Source organism: Pecten maximus, chromosome 15 (genome assembly GCF_902652985.1).
Source record: "Pecten maximus chromosome 15, xPecMax1.1, whole genome shotgun sequence".
Classification (NCBI taxonomy): domain Eukaryota; kingdom Metazoa; phylum Mollusca; class Bivalvia; order Pectinida; family Pectinidae; genus Pecten; species Pecten maximus.
The window spans coordinates 13,535,913-13,553,781 of record NC_047029.1 but is presented as its reverse complement, the minus strand read 5'-3'; the positions used below and the strand labels follow the sequence as shown (position 1 = coordinate 13,553,781).

Here is a 17,869-nt window from a genome sequence, read left to right as displayed (position 1 = left end):
TACGGTCTGATCCCTACATCCCCTCACCAACTCGTGGGGGGACAGTTACATACGGTCTGATCCCTACATCCCCTCACCAACTCGTGGGGGGACAGTTACATACGGTCTGATCCCTACATCCCCTCACCAACTGTTGGGACAGTTACATACGGCCTGATCCCTACATCCCCTCACCAACTCGTGGGGGGACAGTTACATACGGTCTGATCCCTACATCCCCTCACCAACTCGTGGGGGGACAGTTACATACGGTCTGATCCCTACATCCCCTCTCCAACTCGTGGGGGGACAGTTACATACGGCCTGCTCCCTACATCCCCTCACCAACTCGTGGGGGGACAGTTACATACGGTCTGATCCCTACATCCCCTCACCAACTCGTGGGGGGACAGTTACATACGGTCTGATCCCTACATCCCCTCACCAACTCGTGGGGGGACAGTTACATACGGTCTGATCCCTACATCCCCTCACCAACTCGTGTTGGGACAGTTACATACGGTCTGATCCCTACATCCCCTCACCAACTCGTGGGGGGACAGTTACATACGGTCTGATCCCTACATCCCCTCACCAACTCGTGGGGGGGACAGTTACATACGGTCTGATCCCTACATCCCCTCACCAACTCGTGGGGGGACAGTTACATACGGTCTGATCCCTACATCCCCTCACCAACTGTTGGGACAGTTACATACGGTCTGATCCCTACATCCCCTCACCAACTCGTGGGGGGACAGTTACATACGGTCTGATCCCTACATCCCCTCTCCAACTGTTGGGGACAGTTACATACGGCCTGATCCCTACATCCCCTCACCAACTCGTGGGGGGACAGTTACATACGGTCTGATCCCTACATCCCCTCACCAACTCGTGGGGGGACAGTTACATACGGTCTGATCCCTACATCCCCTCTCCAACTCGTGGGGGGACAGTTACATACGGCCTGCTCCCTACATCCCCTCACCAACTCGTGGGGGGACAGTTACATACGGTCTGATCCCTACATCCCCTCTCCAACTCGTGGGGGGACAGTTACATACGGTCTGATCCCTACATCCCCTCACCAACTCGTGGGGGGACAGTTACATACGGTCTGATCCCTACATCCCCTCACCAACTCGTGTTGGGACAGTTACATACGGTCTGATCCCTACATCCCCTCACCAACTCGTGGGGGGACAGTTACATACGGTCTGATCCCTACATCCCCTCACCAACTCGTGGGGGGGACAGTTACATACGGTCTGATCCCTACATCCCCTCACCAACTCGTGGGGGGACAGTTACATACGGTCTGATCCCTACATCCCCTCACCAACTCGTGGGGGGACAGTTACATACGGTCTGATCCCTACATCCCCTCACCAACTCGTGAGGGGACAGTTACATACGGTCTGATCCCTACATCCCCTCTCCAACTGTTGGGACAGTTACATACGGTCTGATCCCTACATCCCCTCACCAACTCGTGGGGGGACAGTTACATACGGTCTGATCCCTACATCCCCTCACCAACTCGTGGGGGGACAGTTACATACGGTCTGATCCCTACATCCCCTCACCAACTGTTGGGACAGTTACATACGGTCTGATCCCTACATCCCCTCACCAACTCGTGTTGGGACAGTTACATACGGTCTGATCCCTACATCCCCTCACCAACTCGTGGGGGGACAGTTACATACGGTCTGATCCCTACATCCCCTCTCCAACTCGTGGGGGGACAGTTACATACGGTCTGATCCCTACATCCCCTCACCAACTCGTGGGGGGACAGTTACATACGGTCTGATCCCTACATCCCCTCACCAACTCGTGGGGGGACAGTTACATACGGTCTGATCCCTACATCCCCTCTCCAACTGTTGGGACAGTTACATACGGTCTGATCCCTACATCCCCTCTCCAACTCGTGGGGGGACAGTTACATACGGTCTGATCCCTACATCCCCTCTCCAACTCGTGGGGGGACAGTTACATACGGTCTGATCCCTACATCCCCTCACCAACTCGTGGGGGGACAGTTACATACGGTCTGATCCCTACATCCCCTCTCCAACTGTTGGGACAGTTACATACGGTCTGATCCCTACATCCCCTCTCCAACTCGTGGGGGGACAGTTACATACGGTCTGATCCCTACATCCCCTCACCAACTCGTGGGGGGACAGTTACATACGGTCTGATCCCTACATTCTCTCACCAACTGTTGGGACAGTTACATACGGCCTGATCCCTACATCCCCTCACCAACTCGTGGGGGGACAGTTACATATGGTCTGATCCCTACATCCCCTCACCAACTCGTGGGGGGACAGTTACATACGGTCTGATCCCTACATCCCCTCACCAACTCGTGGGGGGACAGTAACATACGGCCTGCTCCCTACATCCCCTCACCAACTCGTGGGGGGACAGTTACATACGGTCTGATCCCTACATCCCCTCTCCAACTCGTGGGGGGACAGTTACATACGGTCTGATCCCTACATCCCCTCACCAACTCGTGGGGGGACAGTTACATACGGCCTGCTCCCTACATCCCCTCTCCAACTCGTGGGGGGACAGTTACATACGGCCTGCTCCCTACATCCCCTCACCAACTCGTGGGGGGGACAGTTACATACGGTCTGATCCCTACATCCCCTCTCCAACTCGTGGGGGGACAGTTACATACGGCCTGCTCCCTACATCCCCTCACCAACTCGTGGGGGGACAGTTACATACGGTCTGATCCCTACATCCCCTCTCCAACTCGTGTTGGGACAGTTACATACGGCCTGATCCCTACATCCCCTCACCAACTCGTGGGGGGACAGTTACATACGGTCTGATCCCTACATCCCCTCACCAACTCGTGGGGGGACAGTTACATACGGTCTGATCCCTACATCCCCTCTCCAACTCGTGGGGGGACAGTTACATACGGCCTGCTCCCTACATCCCCTCACCAACTCGTGGGGGGACAGTTACATACGGTCTGATCCCTACATCCCCTCTCCAACTCGTGGGGGGACAGTTACATACGGTCTGATCCCTACATCCCCTCACCAACTCGTGGGGGGACAGTTACATACGGTCTGATCCCTACATCCCCTCACCAACTCGTGTTGGGACAGTTACATACGGTCTGATCCCTACATCCCCTCACCAACTCGTGGGGGGACAGTTACATACGGTCTGATCCCTACATCCCCTCACCAACTCGTGGGGGGACAGTTACATACGGTCTGATCCCTACATCCCCTCACCAACTCGTGGGGGGACAGTTACATACGGTCTGATCCCTACATCCCCTCACCAACTGTTGGGACAGTTACATACGGTCTGATCCCTACATCCCCTCTCCAACTGTTGGGACAGTTACATACGGTCTGATCCCTACATCCCCTCTCCAACTCGTGGGGGGACAGTTACATACGGTCTGATCCCTACATCCCCTCACCAACTCGTGGGGGGACAGTTACATACGGTCTGATCCCTACATCCCCTCTCCAACTGTTGGGACAGTTACATACGGTCTGATCCCTACATCCCCTCACCAACTCGTGGGGGGACAGTTACATACGGTCTGATCCCTACATCCCCTCACCAACTCGTGGGGGGACAGTTACATACGGTCTGATCCCTACATCCCCTCACCAACTCGTGGGGGGACAGTTACATACGGTCTGATCCCTACATCCCCTCACCAACTCGTGAGGGGACAGTTACATACGGTCTGATCCCTACATCCCCTCTCCAACTGTGGGGACAGTTACATACGGTCTGATCCCTACATCCCCTCACCAACTCGTGGGGGGACAGTTACATACGGTCTGATCCCTACATCCCCTCACCAACTCGTGTTGGGACAGTTACATACGGTCTGATCCCTACATCCCCTCACCAACTCGTGGGGGGACAGTTACATACGGTCTGATCCCTACATCCCCTCTCCAACTCGTGGGGGGACAGTTACATACGGTCTGATCCCTACATCCCCTCACCAACTCGTGGGGGGACAGTTACATACGGTCTGATCCCTACATCCCCTCACCAACTCGTGGGGGGACAGTTACATACGGTCTGATCCCTACATCCCCTCTCCAACTGTTGGGACAGTTACATACGGTCTGATCCCTACATCCCCTCTCCAACTCGTGGGGGGACAGTTACATACGGTCTGATCCCTACATCCCCTCTCCAACTCGTGGGGGGACAGTTACATACGGTCTGATCCCTACATCCCCTCACCAACTCGTGGGGGGACAGTTACATACGGTCTGATCCCTACATCCCCTCTCCAACTCGTGGGGGGACAGTTACATACGGTCTGATCCCTACATCCCCTCTCCAACTGTTGGGACAGTTACATACGGTCTGATCCCTACATCCCCTCTCCAACTCGTGGGGGGACAGTTACATACGGTCTGATCCCTACATCCCCTCTCCAACTGTTGGGACAGTTACATACGGTCTGATCCCTACATCCCCTCTCCAACTGTTGGGACAGTTACATACGGTCTGATCCCTACATCCCCTCTCCAACTGTTGGGACAGTTACATACGGTCTGATCCCTACATCCCCTCTCCAACTGTTGGGACAGTTACATACGGTCTGATCCCTACATCCCCTCTCCAACTGTTGGGACAGTTACATACGGTCTGATCCCTACATCCCCTCACCAACTCGTGGGGGGACAGTTACATACGGTCTGATCCCTACATCCCCTCTCCAACTCGTGGGGGGACAGTTACATACGGTCTGATCCCTACATCCCCTCTCCAACTCGTGGGGGGACAGTTACATACGGTCTGATCCCTACATCCCCTCTCCAACTCGTGGGGGGACAGTTACATACGGTCTGATCCCTACATCCCCTCTCCAACTGTTGGGACAGTTACATACGGTCTGATCCCTACATCCCCTCTCCAACTCGTGGGGGGACAGTTACATACGGTCTGATCCCTACATCCCCTCTCCAACTGTTGGGACAGTTACATACGGTCTGATCCCTACATCCCCTCTCCAACTCGTGGGGGGACAGTTACATACGGTCTGATCCCTACATCCCCTCACCAACTCGTGGGGGGACAGTTACATACGGTCTGATCCCTACATCCTCTCACCAACTCGTGGGGGGACAGTTACATACGGTCTGATCCCTACATCCCCTCACCAACTCGTGGGGGGACAGTTACATACGGTCTGATCCCTACATCCCCTCACCAACTCGTGGGGGGACAGTTACATACGGTCTGATCCCTACATCCCTCACCAACTCGTGGGGGGACAGTTACATACGGCCTGCTCCCTACATCCCCTCACCAACTCGTGGGGGGACAGTAACATACGGCCTGCTCCCTACATCCCCTCACCAACTCGTGGGGGGACAGTTACATACGGTCTGATCCCTACATCCCCTCTCCAACTCGTGGGGGGACAGTTACATACGGTCTGATCCCTACATCCCCTCACCAACTCGTGGGGGGACAGTTACATACGGCCTGCTCCCTACATCCCCTCTCCAACTCGTGGGGGGACAGTTACATACGGCCTGCTCCCTACATCCCCTCACCAACTCGTGGGGGGGACAGTTACATACGGTCTGATCCCTACATCCCCTCTCCAACTCGTGGGGGGACAGTTACATACGGCCTGCTCCCTACATCCCCTCACCAACTCGTGGGGGGACAGTTACATACGGTCTGATCCCTACATCCCCTCTCCAACTCGTGTTGGGACAGTTACATACGGCCTGATCCCTACATCCCCTCACCAACTCGTGGGGGGACAGTTACATACGGTCTGATCCCTACATCCCCTCTCCAACTCGTGTTGGGACAGTTACATACGGCCTGATCCCTACATCCCCTCACCAACTCGTGGGGGGACAGTTACATACGGCCTGCTCCCTACATCCCCTCACCAACTCGTGGGGGGACAGTTACATACGGCCTGCTCCCTACATCCCCTCACCAACTCGTGGGGGGACAGTTACATACGGTCTGATCCCTACATCCCCTCACCAACTCGTGGGGGGACAGTTACATACGGTCTGATCCCTACATCCCCTCTCCAACTCGTGTTGGGACAGTTACATACGGCCTGATCCCTACATCCCCTCACCAACTCGTGGGGGGACAGTTACATACGGCCTGCTCCCTACATCCCCTCACCAACTCATGGGGGGACAGTTACATACGGCCTGCTCCCTACATCCCCTCACCAACTCGTGGGGGGGACAGTTACATACGGCCTGCTCCCTACATCCCCTCACCAACTGTTGGGGGACAGTTACATACGGCCTGCTCCCTACATCCCCTCACCAACTCGTGGGGGGACAGTTACATACGGCCTGCTCCCTACATCCCCTCACCAACTGTTGGGGGACAGTTACATACGGCCTGCTCCCTACATCCCCTCACCAACTCGTGGGGGGACAGTTACATACGGCCTGCTCCCTACATCCCCTCACCAACTGTTGGGGGACAGTTACATACGGTCTGATCCCTACATCCCCTCACCAACTGTTGGGACAGTTAAAACTTCACATTCTGTCTGACTGTTATAATCAAAATGTATCAAACTCTCAACGGAAAAAAAACCCTGCTGTACTTACAGAAAGGGAGAGAAATGTGTCTGTTGGAGGCTGATTGATGTTAAGCTCTGCTCGGTACATTCCTGGCACCAGACGTGGGGACGTAAATGGTTTCCAGCTATCAAATGTTTTGATCCTGTATGTTGCAATTAAAATTAATTTCAAATAAGAGTGCAATGAAGGAGGATGATTTCATCATGTTACAAAACTTAAGCTTTTATGGTAATTCAGCAACTTATAAAGAAATAAACCTTTCAATAATCAGTAAAATATATTTAAATAGTTTTTACCTATTGATGGAGATACCTGTAGATTATGTTACCTGTAGATGTATGTTACCTGTAGATTATGTTACCTGTAGATGTATGTTACCTGTTGATGTATGTTACCTGTTGATGTATGTTACCTGTTGATGTATGTTACCTGTTGATGTATGTAACCTGTAGATGTATGTTACCTGTAGATGTATGTTACCTGTTGATGTATGTTACCTGTTGATGTATGTTACCTGTAGATGTATGTTACCTGTTGATGTATGTTACCTGTAGATTATGTTACCTGTTGATGTATGTTACCTGTTGATGTATGTTACCTGTTGATGTATGTTACCTGTTGATGTATGTTACCTGTAGATTATGTTACCTGTAGATGTATGTAACCTGTTGATGTATGTTACCTGTTGATGTATGTTACCTGTTGATGTATGTCACCTGTTGATGTGTTACCTGTAGATGTATGTTACCTGTTGATGTATGTTACCTGTTGATGTATGTTACCTATAGATGTATGTTACCTGTAGATGTATGTTACCTGTAGATGTATGTTACCTGTAGATGTATGTTACCTGTAGATGTATGTTACCTGTAGATTATGTTACCTGTAGATGTATGTTACCTATTGACATGTGACTTACCTGTTTAAGTAATTGGATGAGAAGTCCAGACTGTAGATTGTCCAGTGGTTAACTGTGTGGCGGTCAAATAACACATCACCATGAAGACCTGACATAGAAAACAGTATAGCTGTCAGAGAAATCCTTGACGCAGAAAACAGCACAGTTGTCAGAGAAATCCTATCTCTTGCTAAATCATCAAATTTTACCACTATTGTATCATGTTACCAGTTGTTTATATGTCATCTTTTGTTATGTTTGTAATCTCACCTTTCCTCTGCTTGTCCAGCCAGTCTGACCCTGGCTTGACCTCACTAACTCGGCCAGTATTCTCCACTAGGAGATCCAGTGTGTTGTTTATGAAGATACACTCTGAGGAGATATCGGTGGTGCGAGTGGTAGTAGTCCAATCAAACACCGTACCCATGTTTATACCGTTCACCAGCAGCTGTTTAAATGTGAAATACTGTTAGAATACCAACTTATTCTAGAACTAATTGGCCATTTTGTACACTGTATAACTGGATATTTTCTGGGGCAGGTAATTTTTGAATTTTTTGCAGGTATATGCTAAGTACTTACAGCACAATGTTTACAAGGTGGTGTTACGTGAAATTAAATATCCATCCAAACTGGAGTCAACCATGGTGGAATCCTATTACTTACACTATTAGGTCTTCAAATCAATGATATAGTTAAATATATTGGTCAGTCAACAGAAGAATCGTTCCAAGACAAGTTTTGCTCTGTTAAATAAGCACTCATAAAACAAATACTATACGAAATTGGGCAAAAGAAAACAGCTGCAAATTCTCTTAATCTAAAACTGAGTACCTCCATTTCTGTCAAAAACCAAAAAAAAGCACACAATGGCCCAAACCTTAGCAATGATGGTACAGATATTCCTGTTGTTGAACACACAAAATTTCTTGGCCTCATTTTTTATTTGATACTCTCTTTCATAATACACATAAAGTGTCCAAAGGATAAGTGTTCTAAGGGGTTGAACATTAAACAAGTCCTTTCACTAACTAATAGGGAATACTTTTGCTCATTTACAGATCGCTCATTCGAACAAAATTGGATTATGGTTCTATGGTTTACAGGTGAGTGCCAACAATATTTAAAATCAAGAAAGAATCCTTAGCTTTAGACCTGCTGATACCCTGACACTGACCTGCATTCTGTCCCGAGGTGTGTCGGTCAGTCGGACAATGGATGAGCCAGGTATAGTTGTTCTGTATAGTATGTAACCCGACCTTTGACCTCTGTTTAGCTCCTCCATGGTCAGTGAAAATCGTGACCTCTGCACCCCCTGCAACATCAATGTCAACAGGAAATTATATGCTAATTGACTTTATCAAAAAGATCAACAACAACAACAGCACTGGTCAGTATCATTGGTCAACCAAGGACGACTAAAAGTCATTTTCATAACACGATGTTATAAATTCATGTTGACATTTTATTTACTATATAAAACACTTACAAAAAAACAGAAAAAATATGATAAAAAACAATTTGGCGAATTGTAGTCCCCTACTAGATATTAGGTAAAAGGTCAAAATGCAGGTCCAAATGACTGACTTACTGCCCCATCTAGGTGAAGTCATGGTATTGTTGACATGACAAAATGCAATTGTTATAGCTAGAAATAGTAGCAGTGACCTTGAACTTGACCCAAAATCAAGGAAACCTGATTTAAAAGTTGTTTGAGATATTATGGTCCTTTCTCATGTGTGAAGTTTGATAAAAATCCTATAAGGAATGAAGTCGCTAGAGCGCTGACAACCTTTGACATTACATAAATAGAAACAAGACAGATGGAGAGAAAACTTATTTTCAACCAGTTTCACCGGAAGGGGACTAATATCTGTATCATCATTTACATCAACTAGAATCTACAGCGACATCACATACCTTCACTCTGGACAACATGTTCTCAAAACTAAGGAAGGCCTGAATTTCGACGGTACCTGTAACATATAGAATCCTTGTTATATACTGATGGTAGAGCCTATAAAAACAACAACAGAAATACAACACAGCCATATCATCACACACAACTGATACATAAGCTTGTCCTTTATTTTGTTTCCATATCAGAAGAGCATGGTAGCTAGTTGTGTAAAAGTGGACAGTATACTTGTAGAGATCACCTTACTAGAACCTAGTGGTAGGATGTCAAAATAGAGTGTAAGAGGTCGCTAGTTTGAGCCCCAGCATGGTCAGGATATTTTTCATTTGTCTTTCTTATTACAGTTGTACATTAGCATTTTGTTCACACTAAAAGTACAATGACAGGAGTAAAACATGGGTAAGATAAGGATCACTAATGCTGGTTCGACAGTGACCTTTGACATAAGTACATGTGCCCTTTGACATTTAGTTAAAGTGACCTTTGACATTTAGTACATGTGACCTTTGACATTTAGTACATGTGACCTTTGACATTTAGTACACATGACCTTTGACATTTAGTACACATGACCTTTTACATTTAGTACACGTGACCTTTGACATTTAGTACACGTGACCTTTGCATTAGTACATGTGCCCTTTGACATTTAGTACACATGACCTTTGACATTTAGTACAAGTGACCTTTGACATTTAGTACACGTGACCTTTGACATTAATCTCAACAAGTAAAGATGTTTACTCTAAAAATACATGTCTTATACTTTACCATAGGCTGTCCTCAGCGGATCCCGAGATATTTCTGAAACAGAATAAAAGGATTATCTATCGATGAGAGTTGAGTTCAACAATAACATTAAGCTAATATATTGATGCGATTTTTACTTCATTTACTATCACTGACACACTGAAAAAGTACACAATTGCAATCGCACGGCTTTTTCAAATTAAAACATCTAGCCTTATAATTGATGATTTTATGGGAGACTTTACTGATGACCTATGCATTAACTTTTTCTTTCTAAATATATATTTGAGCTCATAACTTGTGACAGATGATTACTCTCAAGAATATTATATCATTTTTTAGGGTACAATTTTGCCATAATAAAATAGTGAACCCAGTTCTATACCCATGGTGGGCAGCCCTAATTAGGCCATAGCACAGGTCCCAGGAATCTTTTGATTTTTGAAATTTTTCAAGATATATATTACGGTCATATCTTAGGCTACTATAAGTAACACAGAGTTATGATCAAATCTGTTCGTGGCCAAACTTGCATTATTCCTGTGACAGGTCAATTACACAAACACAGTGAAGACAAAGATTTTCTTTCTACCTGGTAACACTAAATCCTCTGGTCGGACGTAGTCGTACTTAAGTAACAGTTCAGTGATGGCCTTGTACTTTGGTGTTGTCTCTCCACATTCTGTTAAAGGTGCATCATAATCTGAAAATAGATCTCATCAATAATATATCTGAGAGGAAAAAGATTTCATTTATGTAAAACAGAATCAAGACATCCCCAGTCTTCATCAAAAGGTACTGCAAACTCAGTATAAGCTGGAAACAGACATCCCCAGGTTTCATTTCATTCAGATGGTATCAAATCTTAGAAAAAAAAGCATCAAGTTTTAATCTGATCTTTCATGTCTGGCTCTCCTAGTATGTTAGTATGTCTATTGATGTTCAGTAAAATAACCAACACATGTAATGTCATATTCCTGTAATAGCAGGTCTTCTGTGTGTAGTGCAGGTAGTGCATGATGAATACATCAATTATCTATCTTAAAAAGGCTTAATTTAAGTAGTGAACATACTATAGGACTCAAAACCTGGCAAAGCATTGTGCTTAATATATATAACTACTGCAGCAATTTTACAAATGGTAAGTTTTGTATGTATTGCTCCTTGTTAGAGTAGACTGGCACACCGCTGGGTGACATACATTAGGTTATACAGATATTCTGACAAGCGGTGACATACATTAGGTTATACAGATATTCTGACAAGCGGTGACATACATTAGGTTATACAGATATTCTGACATTTCAGGTTAACGTATTATTTTGGGGACAGAGGTTTTTATGTGTGAAGCTCCATTGTATTCATATTGAGGTGTATCATATTCATCATTCATGGCTGATGATGCTGTATATTCACACATTGTCAGGTTTATATTTCTGTGTACCAAACAGGGCCGCGGTGGCCGAGTGGTTAAGGTGTCCCGACACTTTACCACTAGCCCTCCACCTCTGGGTTGCGAGTTCGAAACCTACTTGGGCAGTTGCCAGGTACTGACCGTAGGCCAGTAGTTTTTCTCCAGGTACTCCGGCTTTCCTCCACCTTCAAAACCTGGTACATCCTTAAATGACCCTGGCTGTTAATAGGATGTTAAACAAAAACATACAAGTGTACCAAACTATACATGTTAACAGAATATTATTTCGAACTGCTAACACTTCTCCGGGTACTCCGACTTTCCTCCACCTCCAAAACCTGGCACGTCCTTAAATAAATATACTATACATGTTAACAGAATAGTATTTCAAACCGCTAACACTTCACACAAATGTTCACTTACCATAACTAGTGACTCCTGGTTGGTAACCATGACGATCACTAGCCCCAGCAATACTTTCGATGTTTGTACCTCCATGGAACATGTAAAAGTTGACTGAAGCTCCAGTAATCAGCAGCTCCTCCAGGTTTGATGTAAACTCTGGAAATATCCAATATACAGCATAACAACCAATCAGATTACATACTGTAACAATATCTGTATACAGTCACACCTGTGTGTTACACATGTGAACCTGTCTACAGAGGTCACACCTGTGTATTATACACATGATTACACCTGTGTGTTATACACTGATTACGGACCTAACACGTGTATTATAAATATACATGTCTACAGAGGTCACACAAGTATTATACACCTGTCTACAGAGATCCCACAGGTATTACATGCCTGTTTAAAGAAGTCACACCTGTGTATTATAAATGTACACCTGTCTACAGAGGCCACACCTGTGTATTATACATGTATACCTGTCTACAGGGGCCACACCTGTGTATTATACATGTACACCTGTCTACAGGGGCCACATCTGTATATTATACATGTACACCTGTCTACAGAGGCCACACCTGTATATTATAGATGTACACCTGTCTACAGAGGTCACACCACTGTCTTATACACCTGAGTGTGCTATTCACCTGTCTACAGAGGCCACACCTGTATATTATACATGTGCACCTGTATACAGAGGTCAAACCTGTGTATTATACATGTACACCTGTCTACAGAGGCCACACCTATAAATTATACATGTACACCTGTATACAGAGGTCAAACCTGTGTATTATACATGTACACCTGTCTACAGAGGCCACACCTATAAATTATACATGTACACCTGTATACAGAGGTCAAACCTGTGTATTATACATGTACACCTGTCTACAGAGGCCACACCTATACATTATACATGTACACCTGTATACAGAGGCCACACCTGTGTATTATACATGTACACCTGTCTACAGAGGCCACACCTATACATTATACATGTACACCTGTATACAGAGGCCACACCTGTGTATTATACATGTACACCTGTCTACAGCAGTCAAACCTGTGTATTCAACAAATGTCTACAAAGTTAATACCTGTGTATTATACACATGTTCCTGAATATAGAGGTCACACCTGTGTACTATAGTATACACCTGTATAAAGACCTTACCTGTGTGATTGACACCTTTCCACATGTCACACCTGTGCACGATACCCTGATCTATGACACATACCTTTTAGTGTAGGACCTGGGTTGTAGCTATCTCCCCAGAAGTTGTTCCTTCCTGACCAATAATTGGAGACAAACAATGGAAAGTCGGTGCTTAGACTAGTAATGTGATCTAAAGCTGTCTTTCCTTCCTCAAAGTTGCTGAAGCTGACTGTCGGGAGGGCAGCTATCAACAAATCGTACACATACATATTATTTCGAAATAACTTTTCCTCACTTTCATATCAAATATTAGAATGTTTCTGGTCAATTTTCACACAATACACACCAACAACACCATGTGGACTTTGTTAACTGGATTTTGACATTAGTGCCCCTTAATGAAGCATGGTCTGTCATAACAAGCTACAGGACACAACTCTCTGGATTCTAATTCATCATGTATTAACAAAACATACCTATTCTTGAGCCCAACCTCAGTGCTTTTCCTGGGTGAGTAGGGAAAATCTAACTGACCAATTTGGGTATTTAGTACCGAGTCTCGTAAAAAATATTTGATTTTAAGTATGGTCTGAGACCTCCACCTACCATCATGGAATGGAGCTACAGCCATACCAAGTTTGTTATCCTCTGTCCAACCATCAGATGACAGCAGCATTTCACTCACACCTAGCTGCACCATCAGCTGAAAATATAAATCAACATCAAACTTTCAAACCAAGCAATTTCTCTGTACTGCAACTATACTTAATTTAAGACCCAAAAGTTTTTTACTGTCCAATATCAACAATAACAGTCAGTTTAAAGTCATCGGAACAATAAATTTTATTTTTCATTAAAGTCATGGGTACAGTACATTGTATTGTTCGTTATAGTCATGGGTACAATATATAATATTATTGTTTGTTCATTGAAGTCATGGGTACGATATATAATATTATTGTTTGTTCGTTGAAGTCATGGGTACGATATATAATATTATTGTTTGTTCGTTGAAGTCATGGGTACGATATATAATATTATTGTTTGTTCGTTGAAGTCATGGGTACGATATATAATATTATTGTTTGTTCATTGAAGTCATGGGTAGGATATATAATATTATTGTTTGTTCATTGAAGTCATGGGTACGATATATAATATTATTGTTTGTTCGTTGAAGTCATGGGTACGATATATAATATTATTGTTTGTTCATTGAAGTCATGGGTACGATATATAATATTATTGTTTGTTCATTGAAGTCATGGGTACGATATATAATATTATTGTTTGTTCATTGAAGTCATGGGTACGATATATAATATTATTGTTTGTTCGTTGAAGTCATGGGTACGATATATAATATTATTGTTTGTTCATTGAAGTAATGGGTACGATACATTTTAATCTTCATTAAAGCCATAGGTACAATACATTTTATTCTCATTAATCCCATGGTTATGGTAAATTCTATTGGTTGTTATAGTTACGGGTATGATACAATTTGTTTATAGTCCATTAAAGTCTTGTGTACCTTTTTGAGAGTGTATAGGTGTTTGGTGTCTTTACTGAAGGATCCATACTGATGCTCAATCTGTACCGCTATGATAGGGCCACCTTGGGAATGCTGGAAGCAAAGTTTAACCATACAATGGTACATATCTGCTATAATTGTATACTGATTTATGAAATACAATGTTCAAAATATCTCGGATAAAAAGTCCAGATATATATAAACTTCCAACACCAGATTAATATCTAGTCAATATTTTCCCAGCTAGGACACCAATCTTATATCAGACATAGGTGGACAGTGTACCTGGTAGGTGGTCATTGGCAGGACAAAAAATGGACAGGGTGCTACTCAAAGTCAGACTAATCTGGTACAGAAATCAACCTAAATTTCATTATACTGTGATAATGACTATCATTTTCTGTTCATGATTTTAGCCAAATTAAATCAGTTTATTAGAAAATAAGCACACAAAAAAAAAAAAGAATCAAAGAGCAAATGATGACAATATTTCATAAAATATTTCAGGTGTGTAACAAAAATACGAAATATCAACAAATCCAAGGGTTTTATCAATTTTACCTGTTTCTGTTTTATTAATGGCATCAAGTACACAAAATAGTTTTTCACGGTGGTCATGTAGCCTTCATGGTTTGTCCTCAACTCCATGTCAGTGTCACGTAACAACCAGCTACAATGGTGATACATATATCTGGCTATTTAAGGGATAATCCTAACGAGTTTGAAATTTGTTGTGGTATACCACAATTATATTTTTGTTATTGGCACAGCATAATGAAGTTAGTAAAACAGATACATTGCATGTGCTGCCATATATTTCAAACTACAGGTTGATTGTCTTCAATCTAAATCCCCAATAAATTACCATTCAGGCAAATCAGAAACTGTGGAGTGACTTTTAATATCTTACGGTTATTCTGTTATAGAATATTTTGAGGAATCAAACAAAATCTCATGAATTGAATCAGAATTATTTATGAATAAGACATGTCTTGATGCTATATATATCAATATTTTACAGGATATAAATCCATTTTATTGATTCACAAAGAGGCAAGATTTCTTAAGCATGAACAAATAATTACCTTGGTAGACCTCCAAGTTCAAGGTCGCTGCCTATGTAAGGGCCCAGATTGACAATAACATGAAGTCCTACCCTTTTAGCAGTCTCTAGGTATTCTCTGCAACAAAGTCAGAAGGACATTAAAATAGTTTAGTCACTGCAAGACCTTTAATCTATGATCAAATTAAATTACTTGTTGTATTGAGAATGCAAACTGGAGAATATCGGTACAGAACTGAGTTAGGTAAAATTTTATCACATTGAATTATATTACTTTGGTTTCTCAAAAATTGGCTCCATTAACAAATAGAAAAGGCTGGATTATATTCCACATATAATAATTTCATATTTTCTTCATAAAAATGTATACAGTTAATTTGTAAATGATTTACCACACATGTATCAAATTATTCATTAAGGATGACTTTTCCTGGCCTATAAGGTTACTGCTAGGGGACCATATATCTTGAATTAACTCATACTTATATAGACATGGTGAATTGTGAGTGTATTATCCTCTTTACTACTCAGACATCCTAACAGCTTACTTGTCCTTATATTCCTGATTACCGGTAATCATTTCCAGGTAAAATCTCCCAATAGTTGTGTACCAGTATATCAATCTTATTTTAAGAAAATCTTTTTTAAATATCATCCGGTCAATATTTCATAGCAAAAGGAACAAGTATCAAGATTGTGTTTGATTTAACAAGAATTACATATAATTCTTGAATTACTTACCCTAAGTCTAAATTCTGTCCAAAGTCATATACCCCTTGTTCCTTCTCATGCAGATTCCATGGAATTGATCTGGAAGAAATACAATTAAGTTGATCTTGATTCAATTATCATCTGAAAACTTCTTAAAGCAATTTATTAATAACTTGCAGGATGTCTAATGATTGATTAATATATTATCAGTTCTACAAATTAGTTTTACTTTCGATAGAATAAATTGCATTTGAAAACAATATTCTCAACATTGCTGGTTTTTAAGATATAACTTCCACATTTCAAATATTTTGGTGAATTCTTTGTTGAATAATAAACATTATTCACTTTTCAGTTTGATTAATCAATTTGATGGATTATCTTTAATCATAAATCATTGTTTGAGAAATATGGTGATCAATTATGAATTTTGAAATGATTTCGAGCAATATAGAAATACTTACGTTTGCAATGTGTTTAATCCACAAGCTTTCATTTTTTTCATACGTTCCTCCCAATAACTTGGCACAACTCGGAAATAGTGCATTGTACCACTGACAATTTTTATAGGATATGTATCAAGAAAAAACTCTCCACTTTTGAAAGTGAGACTTCCATGGCTTTTGTAGCGATGCTTGACATGAGAAACGTCAGGTATTTCACCCTTGAAGCCTCCCCGAGGCCAGCTAAAGAATACAACTACAGCTGCTATGACTATAATTGCAGCGATTCCTTTTTTCTGATTTTTCTCCAGAAAAGATTTTGTCTGTAGTTTGTGCTGTCTTGATTTAGACGTGTCATCTTCTGTTTTTACTGGTGTGTAGCCATCTTTGCGTCTCTTTAAAGTATCTTTCCACTCCCACGGCCACATATCAAAGTGCTTGAATCTTATCTAACATCTGACTTATCAGGGTATCTCAGTCTTTTTGTAAAATATATCCACAAGCTACAAATGAACAATAATTAATCATTACAATCAAAATGTACCACACCACATATGCATATCAGTACAAGAAGTTTGTTTTGTAATCAAGGATCAGAAACAAAATACAGTGTAAATATAACCAATTGTTATTGCCCATAGTGAAACATTTTAACATTTATTAATACCAGACATATAAATGTCTCTGTTAATACTAATAGTGCCACACAAAATTACAAATTTCCTCGTTGAAAAATAAATGTGACATAAGTTTGTTATTCCATGACATGATCATGTTAGCATAAATGGTAACTACCTGTAATATTTCAAGTTGAACAGGTGCTAATCTGTGTGACCTAACAAGTTCAAGTGGACAAAATGAAACAAGAGACCGGAAGTGAATGTTTATTATATGACTCACTAAGCCCAAGATGTATATTTGAGGGCAGTATGTTAACAGCATTATATAGTTTGTGAAGTTATGGATTATTTGCTCAAA

General features: G+C 42.7%; 1 protein-coding gene across 4 annotated transcripts in view; it reads right to left on the bottom strand.

Annotated features, from left to right (window-relative positions):
• LOC117344027 (beta-galactosidase-1-like protein 2) overlaps positions 1 to 17,869 on the bottom strand; it is a 30,315-nt gene that overhangs the window by 12,290 nt on the left and 156 nt on the right. For 2 of the 4 annotated variants that reach the window (XM_033906622.1, XM_033906625.1), the window contains exons 2-16: positions 16,913 to 17,394; positions 16,479 to 16,547; positions 15,760 to 15,855; positions 15,236 to 15,344; positions 14,675 to 14,767; positions 13,747 to 13,843; positions 13,223 to 13,384; positions 11,988 to 12,125; positions 10,743 to 10,853; positions 10,172 to 10,204; positions 9,403 to 9,458; positions 8,660 to 8,797; positions 7,753 to 7,930; positions 7,504 to 7,591; positions 6,612 to 6,726 (exon numbers count right to left, since the gene is read on the bottom strand). In XM_033906622.1, the coding sequence (XP_033762513.1) occupies positions 6,612 to 6,726; positions 7,504 to 7,591; positions 7,753 to 7,930; positions 8,660 to 8,797; positions 9,403 to 9,458; positions 10,172 to 10,204; positions 10,743 to 10,853; positions 11,988 to 12,125; positions 13,223 to 13,384; positions 13,747 to 13,843; positions 14,675 to 14,767; positions 15,236 to 15,344; positions 15,760 to 15,855; positions 16,479 to 16,547; positions 16,913 to 17,319 (1,890 nt within the window). In that variant the 5' untranslated portion in view covers positions 17,320 to 17,394. Of the gene's footprint in view, positions 1 to 6,611; positions 6,727 to 7,503; positions 7,592 to 7,752; positions 7,931 to 8,659; positions 8,798 to 9,402; positions 9,459 to 10,171; positions 10,205 to 10,742; positions 10,854 to 11,987; positions 12,126 to 13,222; positions 13,385 to 13,746; positions 13,844 to 14,674; positions 14,768 to 15,235; positions 15,345 to 15,759; positions 15,856 to 16,478; positions 16,548 to 16,912; positions 17,395 to 17,686; positions 17,772 to 17,869 lie in introns of those variants that run through there. The other 2 variants (XM_033906624.1, XM_033906623.1) reach the window with 2 other exon arrangements.